The 22,160-nt window shown below is 42.5% G+C and overlaps 2 protein-coding genes across 2 annotated transcripts in view; one reads left to right on the top strand and one right to left on the bottom strand.

Moving 5' to 3' along the window:
* pno1 (partner of NOB1 homolog) overlaps positions 1-22,160 on the top strand; it is a 139,477-nt gene that overhangs the window by 110,920 nt on the left and 6,397 nt on the right. The gene's annotated exons all lie outside the window — the stretch shown is intronic.
* LOC127610269 (protein FAM161A-like) lies at positions 13,334-16,486 on the bottom strand. Its single transcript, XM_052080218.1, has 4 exons — positions 15,825-16,486; positions 15,317-15,558; positions 14,631-14,750; positions 13,334-14,294 (listed from the first exon to the last, which is right to left on the bottom strand). The coding sequence occupies exons 1-4, from the start codon at positions 15,885-15,887 to the stop codon at positions 13,676-13,678; spliced, it is 1,044 nt and encodes a 347-aa protein (XP_051936178.1). The 5' UTR covers positions 15,888-16,486; the 3' UTR covers positions 13,334-13,675.

Genomic DNA, 22,160 nt, shown 5'->3' with positions numbered 1-22,160 from the left:
TGACGTTCAAGTTCGCGAAGACAGGCATTTCTGGAAGGCGTGGCTTCATCCTTTTAAAATGTTCATCATTAACGATGTCAGTCACATGTAAAGACTTCTTCTCATTTCGGCTTGTCCCTTTTCAGGGATTGCCTCGACGAGTCATTCATTTCCATCTTTCCCTGTTCTCTGCATCCTCTACTCCAGGGGTCCCCAAACTTTTTCCTGTGAGGGCCACATAACTTTTCCCTTCTCTGATGGGGGGGCCGGTGTCAGTTTGTAACAGAAAAAGTGTGACGATCGTAGGGGAGCTTAAAAAATGTATTGTTTTCCAGAAAGCCACAGATAACCAAATAACCCTTTCCAGGTTCTTCAACTCAAGTCGTCATCTGCTGTCTCTTTAGTCATCTTGTCTGCTTTGTCATTTCCTACTTTTACGTGGGAAAAGTCCTTCTAATGTGTGCCCTGCATTTAATAACTACTTCTTTTCGTTTTAGCAGAGCCTCTCTAAGTTTTTTTTTCTTCACGCTATGTTGAATCGATGTTCCTGCTGGTTTTTTTTTTGTAAAGTTTTGCCTCATGCTGCCGCATATCGGATGCATGCTGAATGTTTTTGTTCAATTGGGTCCAATTGCATGCTGACGTATGTCAAAATTCATCAAAATTAGTCTTTTACTTCCCTGTCGTTCACGTTCCATTCTCTTTTCTGAAAAAGAACTACAGAAACGGTCTTCTTTTTCGGAAACATCCAAGTAAAACAGCTAAATCAGGCTGCATAAGAGAAACCGGCATCCCTGTACCTTCTGACGTGTCCAATCTCCCCAAAAATATAAAGGCAATTCGCATTGTAATTTTTCCGTGCGATAGTTTGAAACTGCAAAAAGCCAAACGTCAAAGGAGCCACCTTGCGGCTTCCAAACAGCAAATCTTAGATGATGCATCGATAAGAACATTACCATGCCGAATAAGTACAACGCCATCCGTAGGTCGGAAAGAGTAGAGTAGCTGTTTAAGCACTTGAATAAAAATTCCAGAAGACAAAATCGAATACGTGGGGCAACCGAGTGTACTAAAATTTAACTCCAAGGTGAGAGAATGAGAAAATTCCCTAAATCGATTACAAAAAAAATGTGTACGATTGAGAATTTTTGTATATTTAAGTAGACGGCAAAAACGGTATGAGCGGCGCGGCCATGTCATGCATACGATACCAGTCAATGAGATGAGATCCTCTGACAGGTCCACTCTGGCTGCCACACCCTTCAGGACCTACAATAATTTAGGAGGGGGGAACATTAAATAAATTGCCTTGTGTTTCATCCAACCAGGCCATGCGATAAATTTCATTCCCTAGTTTGTCAAAAGCATTGTGTAGTGGGAAGGATCGATCAGCGGATGGTGAGGTCATACGGAGGAAGTCTAAGGAGACCACAGCCGATACTGTTTGAAGACAGAGTTCAGTGGCGGGTCATCGGCTGATTTTAGCAACACTCAGCCTTGCATCAGCCAATGATTCACGTCACCACAAATGAAACGGCCAGCTTGGCTCAGACCTCCCCCCAGCCATGCGTCTCGGCCCTGCCTTGTGGGCAGGCCGTAATGTTGAAGTGGGGCTTGGAGCTGCGGTGGGGGTGTGATCACCCGTGGTGAAGCCTGTTGAGAGACACTGACTGACATTTAATAATAATAATAATACATCACATTTGTTAAGCGCCTTTCACAACACTCAAGGACACTGTACAGCCAAGACCAATAGTAAAACACAGATAAAATAATAAATAAAGAAAGAAAGATTTAAGGCGGGTAGGCAAGTCTGAATAGGTGGGTTTTGAGCTGGGTTTTGAATAAGGAAAGAGTCAATATTACGAATGTTGGGAGGAAGTGAGTTCCAGAGTTTGGGGGCAGAGCGACTGAAGGCTCTGCACCCCATTGTACTGAGACGGGCAGAGGGTAGAAAAAGATGGAGGGAGGATGAGGACCCGAGTGAGCGAGAGGGAATGAAGATTTGAAGAAGATCAGACAGATAGGGGGGTGCAAGGTTATGGATGGCTTTGAATGTATAGAGAAGTATTTTGAAGTTGATTCTTAAGTTTGACAGGAAGCCAGTGGAGCTGACGGAGGATGGGGGTGATATGATGGAAGGAGGGGGTTCTTGTAATGATCCGGGCTGCTGAATTCTGAACAAGTTGAAGTTTATGGAGGAATTTTTGATGGACACCGAAGAGGAGTGAGTTGCACTAGTCAATACGCGAAGTGACGAGACTGTGAACAAGGATAGCGGTGGTGTGCGGAGTGAGTGAGGGACGGAGGCGGTTTATATTGCGAAGGTGGAAATGAGCGGACCGGGTAATGTTATTGATGTGGGAGTGAAAGGATAGTGAACTGTCAAGCATGACACCCAGACTCTTCACCTGGGGGGAAGGAGATATAGTGGCATTATCAATTGTGAGGCAGAAACTGTCGGCTTTGATTAGATCTCCCAAGTTTCTCTTTTTTGCATGCATTACTGGTGGCTCTCATCGCCTCCTCTATTCGTGGGTTCAAAAAGTTGTTCTGTAGCTTGGATGTTTTCTCAGTCTCTTCCTCGGCTCTCATTCGAGATTGCTGCACATAATATAGGAAATGAGTTCTCCAGTTCACGTCATCTGAAGTAGGGGAGAGTGGGAGAGTTAGTCGTCATTTTCTGCACATCAGACGGACAACCCCCAAGCACCGCTAGCCTGAGCAAAGCCCGATTCAATGGATGACTATTGGGGTCCTTCCAAGTTGCAGTCACCCAAGCATCTATACAATTAACCAAATAAGTCATTGGGTGTACCTCAGATAACAATTCAAACTCCAATTGTTGTAGAGGACCCAATGTTGTTGGATAAAGGGAACTCGGCGCGTCTGATTTTCAGTTATCTACAACTCGGTGGCAAATTTTAGACGGTATATTGTTTTGAATATACCTCACACCAACTCTTTAATTCCTTTTTCCTGTACAGTACTTCGTTTTTCCATAGTCATATAAATCCCTTAAAACTCATGATCAATTTGGTATTTGCCACCTACAGAAATCCAATCACTATACTTGGTTCAACACATTCAGGTTCAGAGCAGTTTGATTTGATCGGTCCTTATTGGACATAAGCCGAATTTTGACACTTTGCCCGTAATAACAGGAACAGATGTGTCTTACCTGGTTATAGTGGAGCGCTCATTGGTTACTGCCTGAGTCTGAAGGTCTCAGAAAAGTCAAGCAACCTTCGATCTTGGCATTTTGACAAAGTACAGACAATATCTGCTGGTCCACAAATCTTGAAATTAGGGTTCCTCTTCGAAGGCACTTGACAGCCTTCGGGGACTTTTACGAGGTGGGGGACCCAAAAGAAGACACTTGGGGGGCTGTTAATCACTCAAGGGGAAATAGGACCCCAACTTCACCCTACACCAGGGGTGTCCAAACTTTTTGCCAAGGGGGCCAGATTTTATGTGGTAAAATGTCGGGGGGCCGACCTTGGCTGACATTCTTTACATTGAACAACAATATTGTTCAACAAATTTTAGTAAGCCAGTCTGTTTCACATTTCCATTTTTATTTTAATTTCAACAATCTTAAGAATTTCTTTTGGTTCATTTGAAACAGGAATTTGAAATATGACATATCAGTCAATATAAACACAGAGTCTTGTTAACTCGTGAGTGATGCCCTCTAGTGTCTAAATGCTATTACTCATTTAGTGAATGCTATTACTCATTTAGCCACTAGAGGGAAGCAGTACTCTATGAAACATCACTCACCAGTCTACGAGACCTCAGTCAATGCAACACGTGTTCCATTGCGCCCAACTTGCGGGCCAGACGGCACTGATTTTATGACGGGGGCCGAGGGCCGGATGAAATTCGACCGCGGGCCGGATTTGGCCCGCGGGCCGGACTTTGGACATGCCTGCCCTACACTCTTTGTTTTAAGTACTTCTGCAGATGTTCAGGACAGAGACTAGTGTCAATAGTTCTCATAGCAAGATGAAATTCATCAACAATGTTCTACTACTACTTCTAGCGGAATAATTCCTTAACATTCTCTCTCCTTCCTGGTAGCTACATCGCTAACATTCTCCTACCAATGTATCCACTGTCCCTCCTCTGTACATGTCCAAACCATCTCAGTCTGGTCTCGCTAACTTTTTCTCCAAACGTTCCTCTCTGATGACCTTCTGATGACCTCATTTCTGATCCTGTCCGTCCTTGTCACTCCTACGGAGAATTTCAGCATCTTTAACTCGGCCAACTCTAACTCTGCCTCCTGTCTTATGCCTATTGCTAGTGTCTCTAGACCAGGCATGTCCAAAGTCCGGCCCGGGGGCCAAATCCGGCCCGCGGTCGAATTTCATCCGGCCCTTGGCCCCTGTCATAAAATCAGTGCCGTCTGGCTCGCAGGTTGGGCGCAATGGAACACGTGTTGCATTGACTGAGGTCTCGTAGACTGGTGAGTGATGTTTCATAGAGTACTGCTTCCCTCTAGTGGCTAAATGAGTAATAGCATTCACTAAATGAGTAATAGCATTTAGACACTAGAGGGCATCACTCACGTGTTAACAAGACATCACGCCGTGTTTATATTGACTGATATGTCATATTTCAAATGGTCCTTGCAGATGTGTATATGTGTATTGCTTGTTCATTTCCCTGTTGTTCGAGACAAAGGTTTTGTGACTATTGAAAAGTCATGGTGATACATTTTATGTTTCAAATCAATCAATTTACACTCAGGAGACTTCCGTTTAAGAAAAAGTCAAGTGAATAAGCAGTTGCATGTGATATACCTGTTTCAAATGAACCAAAAGAAATTCTTAAGATTGTTGAAATTAAAATTAAAATGGAAATGTGAAACAGACTGGCTTACTAAAATTTGTTTAACAATATTGTTGTTCAATGTAAAGAATGTCAGCCAAGGTCGGCCCCCCGACATTTTACCACATAAAATCTGGCCCCCTTGGCAAAAAGTTTGGGCACCCCTGCTCTAGACCATACATCATGGCTGGTCTCACAACTGTTCCGTAAACGTTTCCCTTCACCTTAGCTGACACTCTTCTATCACAAATCACTCCTGACACTTTTCTCCACCTGTTCCATCCTGCCTGCACTCTCTTCCACAGTCTGCACTGTTGATCCTAGGTACTTAAATTCCTGTACCTTCGCCACCTCTGCTCCCTGTAACCTCACCGTTCCACTGGTCTCCCTTTCATTTATGCACATGTAGTCACATGTAAAGACGACACAAATGTAATAAAATCCAACTAATTATTTCGTGATTTACTGATTGTTCCAAGTTTCAAATCTAAATTTGTAAAATAACCCCCATTATTTTCAACATTTTGGATTGAAGTAGATAATTATATAGGACAATAAGTGAACTAGGTTCATTTACAAACCACAGCTACAGTCTCGCCGTAGATGATGCCAGAACACAACATAGTGTTAATTTAAAACCAAACCGCACTTGCCTTGAGCGTGTTCGCTCCTCTCGTCTTTTTTGGTTCCACCCACGCAATCAAGTGGAGCACTTGGAAATAAAAGCACTTCCAGTTGGCAACGTGACACCGAGGCATACTAGCAAAACACATCACCGTTTGTTATTCTCTACACTCGTATAACTCTTACTACGGCATCAGTTTTATCTTTTTGGGGGGTTGTTTTTTCTGTGCGGGTCTGGCGCTCATTTGAGAGTTAGACTGCTAAAAAAAAAAGAATAATTACATCATTATTATTTGTCTCAATTCTGCGATTGGCTGGCGACCGATTCAGGGTGCCCCCCGCCTACTGCCCGGAGACAGCTGGGATAGGCTCCGGCACCCCCCGCGACCCTAGTGAGGATCAAGCGGTTCGGAAGATGAATGAATGAATGAATGAAAACTGTTTTCCCCTTTGTTGCTGCTGCTCGCAAATGTATGTCCTAAACAAATCAGTAATGTAGGTTGCTAATTAATTCACGTTCAGATATTTTTAATAAATAAGTCTCACCGATTTCATTTGAATTATTTCTAAAGGTGTGAAAACAATGTAAACTGCAATGACTGAATCTTCATATTTGTCAATTAAAACAAACTATTTTTAAAATTGGGGGCGGGGCGTTTTTTCTGCATTGCATTATTGTGTAATGTGCAGTTTCTCCTCCACCGATTTATTGTAAATGCTTTTTTTTTTGCAAAAGATGCTACCCCAAAGCAGTATTGTTGATTATTAGATGAATCTTCATTCAGTGTTCATATAAGTGTAGTGAACGAATACTCTCTTGCTGTGCATGCATTAGCATTGACCAGGACGACTGTATGTTTTTAGCAGATTCATTGCCAGGAATTGTCTCTTCCAATTTTACTTTTGCGATTTTGTCTCGAGATCAATGCAGAGGTGTCAAATGATGCGTGATAGTCCTACTCCCGTTCTCACAAACTCCAAGTGAACCTCACACTCGGGATTATTTTCCCATTTATTTGGAATGGCGCAACACAATCAACTGCCCGAAAAAAATCGGAGCATTTGGCATGTCTGAAGCATGATGAAAAAGAGAAACTGAGGACGACAAAGCCTGAATGAATTGAATGAGGGCAAATACACATAAGATAAGATAAGATATCCTTTATTTGTCCCACACTGGGGAAATTTCCAGCCTCCAGCAGCAAGAATGTATGTAGAAAGAAGAAAGAGAAAAAAAACAACAAACATCTTTCAATTAAATGCAATATGAACACAAAATGGATAAATCGCAGTACTATTTACAATTTTCCTTCACATCATTTAATTATTATGATTGTTATTTTTTATTCATCAGCCTGACAGCAGTCGGTAGGAACGAGCGTCGGTATCTCTCCTTCTTGCAGCGCGGGTGTAACAGTCTCTGGCTGAAGGAGCTACCAAGTGCTGTCAGGGCGGGCTGGAGGGGGTGGGAGGGACTGGCCATCATAGCTTTTAGCTTAGTTAGCATCCTTCTGTTGCCCACCTCCTCCAGAGTGTCAAGGGAGCAACCCAGGACAGAACTGGCCTTCCTGTTCTGACATAGAGTCCATAAATTACATTGCACAAAAAGACATGACAGGATTGTGCGTAGTGCAACTTCACTGAGATAAGTCGCGCTATTTGTTCCCTTGTGCCTCTTCGGTTTCTCAGTTTACCTGAGAGAAGCTTACTCCACCAACCTTTACATACATCTTTACTTATATAGCGTAATCTCAAATGCAGGTACAACAAAGTGCTTTACAGAACATTTAACACTTGTCAAACTCAAGGCCCGCGGGCCAAATCTGGCCCACCACATGATTTTATGTGGCCCGCAAAAGCCAATCAAGCATGTCAACTTCCATCCATATAATTTGTACCAACATTCTAATTGATCATATGTAATAAATGAACTGTTATCAGCATTTTCTTGGACCCAAACCCCTCATTACAGGCACTTAGTTGAAGAAATTATTATTCTTGGCTTAATTATATGGTTTCACAGTCATAATGGCTCTCCAAGGGAAATGGCTCTCGAATGTAGCCCGTGATAAAAATGAGTTTGACACCCGTGATTTCACAGAAGTATATAATGAATCAGAACATTTAACAGAACAATAATACAACCAAACACAAAATAAATACAATGATGAAGTGTAAAGGCAATGAGGTGTCTTCAGGCAGTAGGCGGGGGGACACCCTTGACTTGACTTGACTTGAATCAGTCGCCAGCCGCGGGGCACACAGAGACAAACAACCATCCACGCCCACACTCCCACCTAGGGACAATTCAGAGTGTTCAATCGGCCTGCCAAGCATGTTTTTGGAAAGTGGGAGGAAACCGGAGCTGGATAATTTTAATAATGCTGAATTTTATTGCCTTTGCAAAATTTAAAAGGCTTGAATGGATGACAAACATCCACGCAGCAGTTTGGTTTTGTACACTATTAATTTTCACGCTCAGAGAGGTAAGATGGCGCGAGGTCATTTAAAGATTTGAAAACAAATAATAGGATCTTAAAAAGAACTCTAAAATGTATCGGGAGCCAGCGAAGGAGTTATGTGCTCCCTCTTACGAGTTTACCATGCAACAGGCGAGCAGCTCCAAAGTCAAGTACGCTTGCAGTAATCGAGCATGAATTATTTACAAAGGCACAAATTATTTATTGTCTTGAGGTGCTCATGAGACACGGACCAGGTGGGGGAGTTGTCGACTCTCTCTCCAGTCAAATAAGTACGATTCGGAGACGGGAAAGAAGTTCACCCTGGCCATTTCTGTGGTAATATGTTAATTATACTTTCTCCATCATAAGCTTTGAATGGTCTTCATCCACACTTAAATTGCGACTTTCTCCATTGTCAGACCTTAAAGGTTTTCTTTTCTTATCTTCTCCCTCAGCACCTGTGCTGGTATCTCTGGAGCGTATGTAGCGCCAACCAGCGACCCCCAGAAACACCAGAAACCCCAGAAACAGCAGACCGATGGAACACCCAAGTATGATTTCTGTCAGAGAAACACAAGGTTCAACATTTCTTTGCGTACTAAGCAACATTGTACAGTGAACCCCAGTTCATCATGGCGGATAGACACTTTTTTTTTTTTACAATTAAAAACATACACTATCTTTTTGTAAAACTCCAAACAATGTGTTTCCTAAAACATGTTAGTTTTGTCTGAGTGCTGCCAAGTTGCAGACACAAATGAGGTGAATGTGAGGGGGTCGGAGGGTGGAGGGGCATTCAAGCAGGATGCGCTGATTGTGTACTTGCAGTGTACACTTACCGTTAGACGGGGGAGCTTTAGAAGTTACAGTGCAGTTAACTGCGAATGGAAAACAAAAAAAAAACAGACGTCAGAACTCAAAATCATCCCGTTATTTAACATGCTGATCAAATATTTCTTTCAATTCTGGGCCTACTCTAAAAAAACGTTTTGTTCTGCTCACCAACCAACAGATGGTCACACCAGAGTGTCGTTTATTTCTTGTTGTGTATTTCTTATACACAACAAGAAATAAATTTAAGAAGGGGTGGGCATTTGCCACATTGTGTAGATGTTTACGGATACTAGTGGATGTGAAAAGCAAGTACTTTTATTCCAATAGTTGTAATGTCAACCGCTTATGAGGATGGAGCCGATCCCAGCCGTCTTTGGGCATTAAACAGGCTACACCCTGACCTGGTTGCCAGCCTATCGCAGGGCACACCTCAACGAGCAATTTATATAATATAATAACAGGCTCTGGCATACTTATGACCCAAGTGGAGAGAAGCGGTACGGAAAATGGATGAATAGCTAATAAAGCTAATTTTCGCTACTCAATGTGAAAGTGCGTCGCGGGTGCTGCTTTTTTGATATGTTAGCATCTTCTCAGGATCACAGGAGACGGCAAGTGAGCTCCGTTTATTAACAAACCACAGCTACTTTATCGCTGTAGCTGATGCCAAAACAAAACATAGCGTTAAGCTAAGCTAATCGTACACTCCCCTTTAGCCTGCTCACTCATCTTTTTCAAGTTCATTTCAAAAGTTCCAGAGCATGCGCTTCTTTCCCGGGAGCTTTTCGATTTGCTTTGTTCAGTCGACGGCAATCTTCAGGTGGTCACTCCGTCAAATCTATGCTACCAGCTAGTATTTTATTTTATTTTTTACATTAGTGGAGGAATTGAACAAGAATGACAATGAGGTTTACCTTCGCATTGGACAACATATTCACGATCCTGAGCAAAAAGACCAACAGAAATATGTCGCTTAGCATGTCATCTGGAAAAATGTGAACATGGTGTTGCTGCTGCAGTTATGACGTTTTCTTACTTCTTTGTGGCAGTTTCGGTTGCGACTGATGTTCTTCATACAAATGCTGAGATTAAGATAGGTGTCGTTCCATCCTTGGACTACATTGCCATTTATGGGCTTTTGATTGCCATTCGCCAGCACCAAATTCTAAAAAGCACAGACACACAATCGTTTATAAACTGCCTGAGCACTTCCTCTTCATGGATGGCTGGCTATATATATACGAGCCTACCAACTGCTAGTATGTAAGCATTTCACCAACTCTCACTCGAAGTAGGAGCTGACTATTGAGTGTGATGCATTATTATTCATCTGCCTCAGAGCTTTCTGGACTCTGATTTCTCCATTTTCAAATTTTATTCATTCTCATTAGAAATAGTAATTAACTATAGAGCATGATGTCATGTAAAAAATCTTATCAAGCTTCCAAAACACTTTGTCTAAGGTTGCTACCTAGCTATCTGTGATCTGGGACCTGCTAGCATGTTAGCCTTTGAGCATTTATCATAAATGGCACCCAACTGAGATGGAAAGATGTAACATCATTACTGAGGCTCTTGGCTGCCTTTCTGTACTCCGATTATGATATGTTAGCATACGGACTTTTAGGATGTTCGCATTTCATCAACTCTCATTTGAAATTGTACGTCTATACCTGGAGATCACCCCCCTGGTTTGACAGTGTTAGCAGAGTGAATTAAAAAGTAATTAGCAAGATAACACCACATAACCTACCGTCTCATTGATCCACTGGTAAGAGGCGCATGGTGGGTTTTCATACCCAATGATTTGGTAGTTCCATCCTTTGGAATCAGATGTCACTTTGCAGAAGGGATCAGCGTGGGCAATGCACACAAGAACAACTAGCAGACAAGAGAAAAAAACAGACAAAATACTGTAACATAGTCTCTCACAAACATACTAAAGACTATTTGCTCACACTTGCCCTATTCGCCCTATACTCCATAATGCTGTTAAAACACGAGAGCAGAGATGGACAACTGGTAAAGTGGCTCACCCCCCCCCCCCCCCGCCCTCCCCAAAAAAGTACCGGTACTACTTTTTTAATCACACCTAAAAAAAAGTTTGTTACCACAAAAAAACTGAGGTGAAATGTGAATAAAGGAAAATTTCAAAACATGAGAGAAAAAAATGTGTGTGGGGGGGGGGGTCTGTGAATCTCTGGGTGTCGAACTAAATATACATAGGTCAATTGTAATTTGAAGTTTTGATATCAGCATCACAAGATGGCAGACGTGTCTTCATGTCTTAGTTGCGCTTACGCTGGGTCTATACTACGTGAGTAAGCACGTGGATTAGTAATGACATGCAGAATAAACAAAACATCAATAATAGAACAACGATTTTGATTAAGTTTAATTTTATGTGAAGGAAGAATGCACAAAATTAGTTCTTGGACTTGGTGGTTTGCTGTTCAGCAGTTTTGTGTTATCATTTATGTTCATTTTTATGCATGGGCCCTTTTCACTGGAAAAAAAAGTAATTTGTTATTTTTGTTATGTTTTGAAACCTTTCTTGTAGGATAGTGGATCTATTATACATGCATTGAAAAATGCATGATCAAAAATGATACATATGTAAGTGCCTTCTCTTGACAGCCCCGTATTTATCCTTGCCTGTGGGGAGGTCAGGAAGTGACTCACGGATGTTTGGTTCCTAAACCACTCACTGCCATTGTTCCAAACCCTTAAATGCCTCATTGAGCAAGACGCGCACCTCATGGCCTTCCCCATGAACGCTTTCCCCTTTGCTTTGATTCCGTGTCGGTACCACATCAGCTCGGGTCTGTCGAGTCAATCTGATCACCTCAGTTGATGTGGTACCTACACTGACTGACCCAGTTGATCGTTTATTACACAAAAGCGACTTGCCTCACTCTCCCCGCGCACCCTTGCAGACTTTCTCTCACACGCACACGAGCAGACACCGGGTTGTGTCTGGACACGTTGACACGGGACCTATGGCCATGTCAAACTTACTGTACACAACTTTTTTTTTGTTTTAATCGCACACGACCGTCGCCCTGTCAGACTAAAAGGTTTGTGTGTCTGTTGTTAACCGGGCGAGACGGCACGCAACAGCGGGATCACCCCCCATTATCCCGCCGCGAGCTAGCAACCTTTCGCGACTCCCATCTTTAACTAAATGGTGGGAAAGCACTTTTTTCAGAGCGATTAAACGACTTTAAATCATGCATCACCAATGGAATTGTTTTCAATGTTTACTCACGCGAAGTAATCCACATGAACATCATGAAGCCAGATAACTGCTGCCGTCGTGTGAACCGTCGTGTCGAAATGAATCTCATGTACCGGTATTAGAGGGGCGGGGCTGGTGTTTGAGTGAGCTAGAGAGAGAGAAGGGGGAGAGAGAGAGACAGAGAGACAGAGAGAGCTATCGCTTGAGATAATGAAAAAAATCCGACTTGTAAGAAACAAGTAACAACAATAATTGCGTCGGAACAGGGCCAGTTACTCCTCCCGTAGTCGGGGATTTTTGGGGGAGTTCTGTTGTTGTGATTGGTTGTCAACTATCGGCTGATGGACCACAATGTTGGACCACATTCCAACAAAATGACTCACGGTGTGCTTCATGGAGGGTGTAAGACAGGCATGTCCAAAGTCCGGCCCGCGGTCGAATTTCATCCGGCCCTCGGCCCCTGTCATAAAATCAGTGCCGTCTGGGCCGCAGGTTGGGCGCAATGGAACACGTGTTGCATTGACTGAGGTCTCGTAGACTGGTGAGTGATGTTTCATAGAGTACTGCTTCCCTCTAGTGGCTAAATGAGTAATATCATTCACTAAATGAGTAATAGCATTTGGACACTAGAGGACATCACTCACGAGTTAACAAGACATCACTCCGTGTTTATATTGACTGATATGTCATATTTCAAATGATCCTTGCAGTTGTGCATATGTGTATTGCTTGTTCATTTCCCTGTTGTTCGAGTCAAAGGTTTTGTGACTATTGAAAAGTCATGGTGATACATTTTATGTTTCAAATCAATCAATTTGCACTCAGGAGACTTCTGTTTAAGAAAAAGTCAAGTGAATAAGCAGTTGCATGTGATATACCTGTTTCAAATGAACCAAAAGAAATTCTTAAGATTGTTGAAATTAAAATAAAAATGGAAATGTGAAACAGACTGGCTTACTAAAATTTGTTGAACAATATAGTTGTTCAATGTAAAGAATGTCAGCCAAGGTCGGCCCCCCGACATTTTACCACATAAAATCTGGCCCCCTTGGCAAAAAGTTTGGACACCCCTGGTGTAAGAGGAGTAAATCTAGAATCTGATTGGTTAAACAAATAGACTACACTAACATGGCATCACAGAATCTAACTACAACTTTTTTAAATTGTTGTTTTGAAAAACAGAACATTATCATGGTAAGATGAGTATTTATTTTTTACTCTGAAAATGAAAATTGACCAACTTGGGAATATATGACTTTAATCTCATCACTTTTACTCTTTTGTTCTAAAAATAGGATATTATTTTTTTGACAATGACAAAAAAAAAATCACTCAATTGTTATGATTTAATCAAATAAAATAAAGCTTTCCTCTAGAATAATTTTTCTGTGTTGGTTTGTTTTTCCCGTATCTTTCCAAAAAAAAGATACGACCGTGTTTGTAGAGTATATTCTTTATTGTTACTCAAGATGTGACCTTGCCTTTAGACTGAGTGCTGTCCAAACTTTTCCTGAGAGAAGAATGAAGGGTGCACACCTTGTGTGACCAAGGTTTCTATCGATCACTCATGACCGTTGTTGAGAGGCTCATTGGGACACACGGGGACTGTTGCAAAGGAGAGTATTATTGTTTCTTCGCTGGAAATTGATTGCACATTCCAAAAAAAAAAATAAAATTAAACATGGATGTACAGGACGGTCAGTCAGTGGGAGCAGTCTCTTTCTTTGACCAGCTCAATGGACACCTCCAGTTGCTTCTTCACAGTCTTGGATGACAGATGTCTCGGAGGTCTGGGGGCGTGCGACTTGCCTGGGAGCCCAGATGACTGCCGACTTGCAGGTCTGGGCCAGGCCGTGATAGCCCGCCGCATCTCTTGCGGGCCCCCTCTGCCGGCTAGCTCCGCAGCCATCTTTGACTCCGTCTTCTTCCTCTCTCTTTCCAGGAAGCGGGAGGGCTGCAGGGCAGAGGCGCCCGGAATGGAAGGTCGCGGCGAGCGCCGGCTGATGATATCGGCAAGAGGCCGGCGTATGTGAGCCGGCGCAGGCGAGGCCCGAAACTTTTTCTGGCACTCTCTGAGCTCGTCCAGCTCACGTCGGAGCAGTGTGTTCTCAAGTTCCACCTCGGAGCGCGTAGGCGCTTTTCGCGTTTCTCTCAGCATCATCTGGAATGGTTTGGGCACTGTGATTCTGGAGTCGCTGGGCCGTGCCTTGAAGGCCCTTCGGGGCGGCACCCTCGCCTGCTGTTTGGAAATCGATGGTTTGGGCTGGAACCTGAAGTCCTTCTGGATCATCAACATGTCGTCTGGGCTGAGGACACGCTCACTGGTGGTGGTGGTAAGAGAAGGAGAGTCATAATCACCGTCATAATCCAAATTTCCAAGTAGTGGGCCTTTTAAATTAATTCATGTGAGCCCTTTTCGTACAGAGGGCACACAAAATTTAGCGTGAAAGGCTTTTTTTCTGTGGAAAAAAAACATACTGTATTTCCTTGTAAGATTACCGGTGCCTTTTTTAAAAAAAAAAATACATATTCGTATGAATTTACATATTTTCCCTTGATGAACAGACCTTTATACTGGCAGTATAAAAGGCTTTTTCTTGAATAAAAAGCAAACATTTATTTACAATATGCAATTTGAAAATTTAGTTTTCACCGACCTGGATTTCTTGGGCGTCATTACGCTCACGTTGTCCTCCACCGACAGCTCGGATTGGTCAGAGCCGCTCGACGTCTCATTGAAGTCCAACTCCTCCTGGGAATTGATTTTCTGGAGTTTCCTGTATGAAGCCCATGAGGAGACATGTCGGACACATTTTGGTCATTTCCAGGTATCCCTCAAAGTCAATATTGATTGGAATATTTTCAAAATTCAGACCCTGAAGCCAGTTTCCTTAAGCAATGTGGAATTTGGTAGACATATCTGTCATGAGTAGATCCATTAAAAAGTCTCAAGAAGCTCTGCCTAAAAAGACACAGGAAGTCGACCAGTTTGGTTTCAAGAGGACATTTAGTGGTTATTTTCGCCATGTGCAGGGGTCCCCTCAAAGATGAGCTGGAACTAGAGCTTTTGTCTGACTGTTTTGAATCAAACCAACATAACTGAATGTAAATACTAAATAAGCGCATCATGATTTGATGCCTCATTCAACACACTGTTCCTTCTGTTGTGACAACCTTAGCCACTGGGAGGCAGTGTAATACAATCCTACAGAAAAACAAAGAGTCACAAATTCTCAGTCGCTCAAGTGCAACAATAATGGCTGTTTTTTTTTCTTTTTGCTGAGGATAAAGAACATATGCTAGTGTGTTGTTTTATATATGTACAGTATGCATGACTCCTAACCTGACTGCGCTGTTATGGCCGTCCCTCTGCAAATGTCCGTCCTCTTCTTCATCGCAGTGATGGATATACATCCTCTCCAACTGGGCCACATTGTTCAGGTGAGCTGTCTTCAGATCTTCCATCCCGTGGTAGTAGTCATCGTGGTCATGCCACCTTTGCAGGCCATAGATGTGCATTGAGAGTGAGCTGCGGACTCTCAGACCTCTCCCACCGCTGCGACGCAAAGGGGCCACGTCGTCATTCTGCGCAAAGGGAAAAAATGTTTTATTTTTCAATTCGAACTTTTTTTATGCAGAAAGATTGTTTTCTTCAAAAGGAAGACTTTTTCTTGTAATTTTTTTTCTTAAAAAAGATAAATCCCACACCTCCCCCACAAAAAACAAACAGAAAAAGAATTTGGCTACACTGGAAGACACATTTTACTCATAATGGTTTATATGTCAGCAAAGATTTGAAATGAAACCCTTTTTTTACAGATAATATATCCGCTGTTTTGGTGAGTCCTCACCTGGTGTCCGTACTCCAAGCATTGGTCCTCATCCAGAGAGCTTGAGCGCCACCTCATCGCCATCTCGATGGTCCTTCTGCGCCAAAAGTGCCACTTGTGCAGCTACACCGAGGGTCTGATCCTGATCTGATGCTGGCTAAAGCGTAATGGTAGATTTCGAGTGGCTAACATTTAATACCTCTTGACTGGAGGGGCATGATAGACAAATGCTCTTTATGGGATTAACCGGATTAACATGTTGACCTGCAAGGTTGTCCTCCTGTCTCTCATAGGTACTTCTACAATGCAACACCATTGACCGACTTTATGTCTTCTTTTGCTTTTAAAAGAGCCATGATCACAATGAGATTTTAAAAGAAATCTGAATATTATGATTTTATGCTTAATTGTAGAGCTCATTCCAGCCAGATTTGACCACCAGTGGTCAGTATAAAACAGACATACAGTTTACAAAATAATATATAATGGGTTGCATACCACGACTGTTGATGCTATTCGTTAGCCCGTTCGTGGCACTTTGCATTGTTTGGTTTAAGATAGTGAAAAAAAAAAGTTTCTGCTGAAAATTTGGATTTTTTTTAGACGTTTTCATGCAGATATTGTTATTGTAATATACTGTAATCTATACATATTTTTCAAAATACATTGTCCCCCCTATCATATTGTGCTTTTTTTTTTCCTCGAGAAAGTTGGACTTTATTCTTGTTATATTACATCATTTATCCTGAAGAAAATATGGTCGTGTAATGAATGTGTCGAAGCAATACAGTGATTTGTTCCAGTGACACACTTGAAGCCAAACATCTTGTCACGTGAGGTCTGGCTTTAGTCCAGAGACGTGACTCTTTAATCCGTCCACCTAAACCACCGCTCCTCACGTTTCCATCTGTCTCCTGTCTCCCTCCATTGCAGTCACCCCTGACTCAGGATTCACAGTCACGCAACATTATATTCAAATTATCGAGAATCGAGATTTAGCTGTTTTTTCTGGTGCACAAATTACGAAAATGTGCGTGAAATTGACACCCATTAATTTGCACCGTAAGTACAGTATCTAAACTCCAAAACGTATTTCAAAAACGCTGATAAACATTCGATATACAATTTCCACAAAAAGCAGAACTATTTAGAAATATTGACAAGAAATTGAGAGAAACAAACGTGACCATGCGAATCTGCGGGTGCCGAACTGCAAATAGGTTGGCGTTAATTGTGTTCCTTTGCAATACAGGACCCAATCGCAAATAACGAACGTCTCATGCAATGAAGCCCCCCCCCCCAAAAAAAAAAAAATAGTTTCGACGTGCTTACTTAATATACAAGATGGCGGCAAAGCACTACTTCTCTCTTGCTTTTTCCATTCATTAAATTGCCTTTCCGTATTTGTCCACTGGGTGATGCTGTTTTACTCTTTTTGTGTTTTTGGAAGTTTGTTTTTCATCTTACCTGAAACAGCTTGTGTATGCGTGCGTACCTGTGCATCTTATTTTATGTATGTATGAATATATGTTTGTGTGTGTGGAATATGGAAGCCCATTCTCATTGGGAAAATATTTTTGTTGTGTTCTGCGTGAAAGGCAAACGCTTAACAGCTAATATTGCGGCTCTGCTGGTGTATTTCTTTCTGGATCTCAGTGTGAAAGAAGCTTTTGACTAAAAAAAAAGCCCCATGGTCATTTTTCCTCCTTTTTTCCTTTGGAAAGGGGAGTGAATGAATGAGTGCTTCAGGACAAAAGCACAAGAATTGCTTGCCAGTCTTGCAATTCTAAAAAACGAGCTGTCTTTCTCTTAATATATTGATGGGCAGCTGCCAACAAAACTCATTACTCTTCCTATCTTTTCTACCTACCAACTTACTGACTTACCCCTCGAGCAACAGTATCTACCACCCTACTCACGAAACTAACTCTAGACTGGACTGACTATACCAAAATACCACCTGAACTACCACCGACTAACAGTCTACCTACAGATATAAACTCAACGGCTGTAATATTACTTTACAATGTGCATATCCATTGTGAACACACACAAAGTGTAGTCTGTTTATTTTTGTCACGTTGTGCCCGAAGCGATAGAATGATCGCTCCGTGCACAACAAAATAAGGAAGAGGATCCCCGAAATAGCAGACACAGAAAGATGTTTGTCAAAGAACAAAAGGAGTCTTTAATATGAACACAAAATAACCCGACAGGGAGAATAACAAAACCGTTGGTCAAAATAGGGACCAGGGATTAAATAAAAGGACAACAGAAAACGCTTGCGGAAAAAGATAGCAAGTAGGGTCAGATTAGACAATGAAGATAAATTTCATTCGCAAGAGGAACAACGACGCGTAATAACAGCCACAAGGCTAAGAGGCAACGAATCAAATGCAAGTAGAAATAGGGCGAGAGAAATTTTGGCACGGCGTGGAATTCTCCGGCAGTAAGTCAACTGCCAGAGCGCACAAATAAAGCCAGTGTAATTAGTCCCTAATGGGTGACAGGTGTGTAGGATGACAACAGGGCCTGCCCCCTGCTGGCAAACACGGGACGTGACAATTTTCACACATTGAGGTTGTGGGGTGCAGAGGTTCAAGCCTCTACATGGCGACTCAGCGGATATCATAGGTTTTCAATCATATTCAGGTCCGGAGAAAGCGTAGGCCATTCCATTTGAGGTGCACCAATCTCCATCACCCGTTCCCTGATGATGCGCTCTCGATGAAATGGAGCATTGTGGTCCATGAAGATTCTGTATTTATGTTTGGCGTTACAGGCTGCTTGCATTGGGGGCCGTGTGGGGAAGTGATGCACTAGATCCAGCAGGGGGCGCTATTGTGAACGAAAGCTCGCTGTGTGGCAGTTGGTATCAACTTTGTTAGTTTTTTTTAGTCGTTGGTTAGTCAGTTATTTGCCCCAAACCCAGTCTCATAGAAAAGTAGTGCTTCGGGGCCATATAGTCGCTATTCGGGGGAGGGCTTGAGACCACTTCCTTTGTCAAACCTCTTCGAATTGGCTTAATTAGTTGGAATTAGTGCCTTGCCCACTTTTGAGTTTTGTAGTTTGAGTGGTGTCAATCACTCAAGAGTATGTGTGACTCATCAACACGCCCTCCATCTGAACAGGAGGATGCGTTCAACAATGTAGTGGGGCATGCAAACACACACACACACACACACACACACACACACACACACACACACACACACACACGCCTTTTTGCAAAACTTGTGGCGTCTTGCTCTGGGTCGAGTGGCAAAAAGACACACTCAGCAGTGTTTGAGTGTGCAGTCAAGAGGCGACACTCCTTCAAGCCTTGATGCTTAGGAAAATCAGCTGAAAGGCAATTTAGAGTCATATACATATGCCACAAGGCCGGTTCTCACTTCCGGACCTAAACCATCAAACCAATCACTTGAAGCAAACAGTTGACTGTAGAGAAATGGTACTTATACTTGACCACTGTCAATGACCAAACTATTCAAAAGTCAAATCAAGAAACCTCTGCGAAAGTAACTTTAGCATGTTCAAGGACACTTTTAATTTTGTTTATAAAATAATGTTATCATGGATTTTAGGGTTTAATACATATTGCTTTTTTTACAAATGTATTTTTTTTAATGTACCGGAATACTGGTTTTGTATTTTCTTTCTAAATGAATGATTTTAAATGTATTTACCGTTATTATAAGAGGACGCCAGGAAGACTATTCATTCATTCATTCATTCATCTTCCGAGCCGCTTGATCCTCACTAGGGTCGCGGGGGGTGCTGGAGCCTATCCCAGCTGTCTTTGGGCAGTAGGCGGGGGACACCCTGAATCGGTTGCCAGCCAATCGCAGGGCACACAGAAACGAACAACCATTCGCACTCACACTCACACCTAGGGACAATTTAGAGTGTTCAATCAGCCTGCCATGCATATTTTTGGAATGTGGGAGGAAACCGGAGCACCCGGAGAAAACCCACGCAGGCCCGGGGAGAACATGCAAACTCCACACAGGGAGGCCGGAGCTGGAATCGAACCCGGTACCTCTGCACTGTGAAGCCCACGTGCTAACCACTGGACTACCGGGCCGCCCGCCAGGAAGACTAGCAGTGCCTAAAGGCACAGCTATCAGAATCAGAATAATCTTTATTGGCCAAGTATGTAGAACACACAAGGAATTTGTCAGCTATTGTGGATCCTAAAAAATAAACAAATATTACACAGAAAACTAGCTGCTGGGAGAGCCCCCACAAGCTACATGACCTCTGAAACAACACCACAAGGATAGAATAATGATTTACACATGTGGGAATGAACAACCAGCTCTGGTTGGCTTGGATTATTTCAAGGTTGCCATTTGAGATCCAGACAGGTAGGGTCACCCTTATTTGAAGCTAATGGCTAATCATTAGCCACAGTGGCTGTTGAAGCTAGCGGCTAATCATTAACCACAAGTCGTGGCCCACACCGGAAACCATTGGTGAAAAGAATGCAGCAACAGTCAAAGCAAAGCAACAACACTGTTGTTGCTTCGTTCTCATGAACCAATTGTGTTGTAGCGAGCTAGCCAGTGCCCTACCTACTGAACTCAACTACCAACAAAACTACTTACCTCACCAATTACTTTTGGACCTAATCTTAGTCAGCCTTACCTACTGAACTACCTGCCTACCAAAACTGCCTACCTGTGGAATGCAGTGAATGGAATGCCTAACTTCAGATGAATGAACCATCTGTTTTGTACAAGTTATCAAATAGGACACATTGAGTTCACTTTCTTTGATTTGAGTCATCTCCTCGTGATATTTTACACATTTTGTAATCATAACCCTGTGGTCAGACAACCCTTCCGAGAGCACATGGATTGTTGTTGGAGAAGCGAGGAGTCACAGGACCCACAGATATCACTGCCAGGGTCCGGGCGGCGTGGTGACAAACACCTCCATTGTTGCCCCCGTGAGGAGGAAGCTCCACGCACAAATAACAAAGAATTTTCGCATCTAAACTGGATGTGCTGCAGACAGACTAGGCACAGCTGCTCTTTTGAGGCCAGCCTACAAACAGGTCAAGCATGATTTGTTTGACAGTCACTAAATCAGCTACTGAGCAAACTACTGACTATCGTAATCTGACTGTCCAAAAGCTTTTTAGGTCAAACGCTCATTAAATCTACTTACTGAACTACTGACCTTCTGACCAAACTACCGAACCAACTCTGGACCAAATTACATAGCTTTCAAGCTACTTATCCATTTATCCACCAAACTGCCTACAAAGCTTTCGACTGAATTACCTGCGTACCTTCCTAAATGCCACCAACCAAACTGCACATCAAACTACCTATCCAAAAATCTAATACTGTAATTTACATACAAAACTACCTTCTTACTAGAAGCTGACATTTTTTCAGAAATCTCGCGTGTCTCAGGAATCCCGCGGGATTCCCACAAAATGGGAGTCAGCTTTAATCACGGGTTTTGGGACGATACAGGACAACAAATTCCTGGGTGCAAACGAGAGTGGCATTATCCAGTAGGGAAAAAAAAGACTGACACGGCATCTAACATCGGTACTTACCGAACAAACTACTAACCACCTCACTTCTGAAATCCATACCTGTAGTATGTAGGCTCTACATGTTGAGTGGAAAGGGTATACTGTATGTCACTCACTCCACAAAATCAAATGGACATATTTGTTGGTCACAGTCGTCACTTGACTGCTTTCCCAGGCTTCTGTCATGACCGCACAATCTTTAACGCTTAAACCACTTTTACACTTAGTCGCATTGGAACTTGACCATGACTGTGCCCACCATGAGTGTCTTCCACAAGCTTGCGCAGCGGTCAGTTTTCTTGTTCTTAATGTTCTCTTTTATTGCACAATATCTGCATTATTGTAACATTGTATTGGAGATACAGTTCATGGCTAACAATGACCAAATTAAGCAAACAGGCTAATGTTAGCTTACCGTGTTACAGTGGTATTAGACTCCGCAGTCTCCATTTTACTGCAATGGTTTGTACTGCCACATATTCTGCTTTTGAATTAAGATTCGCCATGTCATTGTAACATCAAGAATGCACAGTCATAAATGAGAAAATCCGACATTTGCGGTTATCAAAAGCCAGAGTCTCCACTTTTCCACAGCGGCCCATAATCTCCTCTCAGAAACGAGTTTACTGGAGACTGGTTGTAAAACTTGAATGCTCCAGTTTTCATGCAGTTTGTGTTGTCGTCGATTTCTGTGGCTGCTCAATATTCTGGTTGGGGAGACTCAAAAGCTTTCAGACAACGAAATGTGGATTGTGCTTCTTGAATACTAAAAAACCTGATTCAATTAGCTGGACTTTAATATTCGT

Source organism: Hippocampus zosterae, chromosome 11 (genome assembly GCF_025434085.1).
Source record: "Hippocampus zosterae strain Florida chromosome 11, ASM2543408v3, whole genome shotgun sequence".
NCBI classification, from domain to species: domain Eukaryota; kingdom Metazoa; phylum Chordata; class Actinopteri; order Syngnathiformes; family Syngnathidae; genus Hippocampus; species Hippocampus zosterae.
This window is presented reverse-complemented; position numbering and strand designations above follow the sequence as displayed.

What these genes read in the sequence shown, in the direction of transcription:
- LOC127610269 (XM_052080218.1), bottom strand. Translation starts at nt 15,887, where the DNA reads ATGGCGATGAGGTGGCGCTCAAGCTCTCTGGATGAGGACCAATGCTTG. An exon ending in GCTTGGAGTACGGACACCAG is followed by an intron (nt 15,559 to 15,824) that starts GTGAGGACTCAC and finishes CCCTTTGCGCAG; the next exon opens with AATGACGACGTGGCCCCTTT. An exon ending in ATGACGCCCAAGAAATCCAG is followed by an intron (nt 14,295 to 14,630) that starts GTCGGTGAAAAC and finishes CACCACCACCAG; the next exon opens with TGAGCGTGTCCTCAGCCCAG.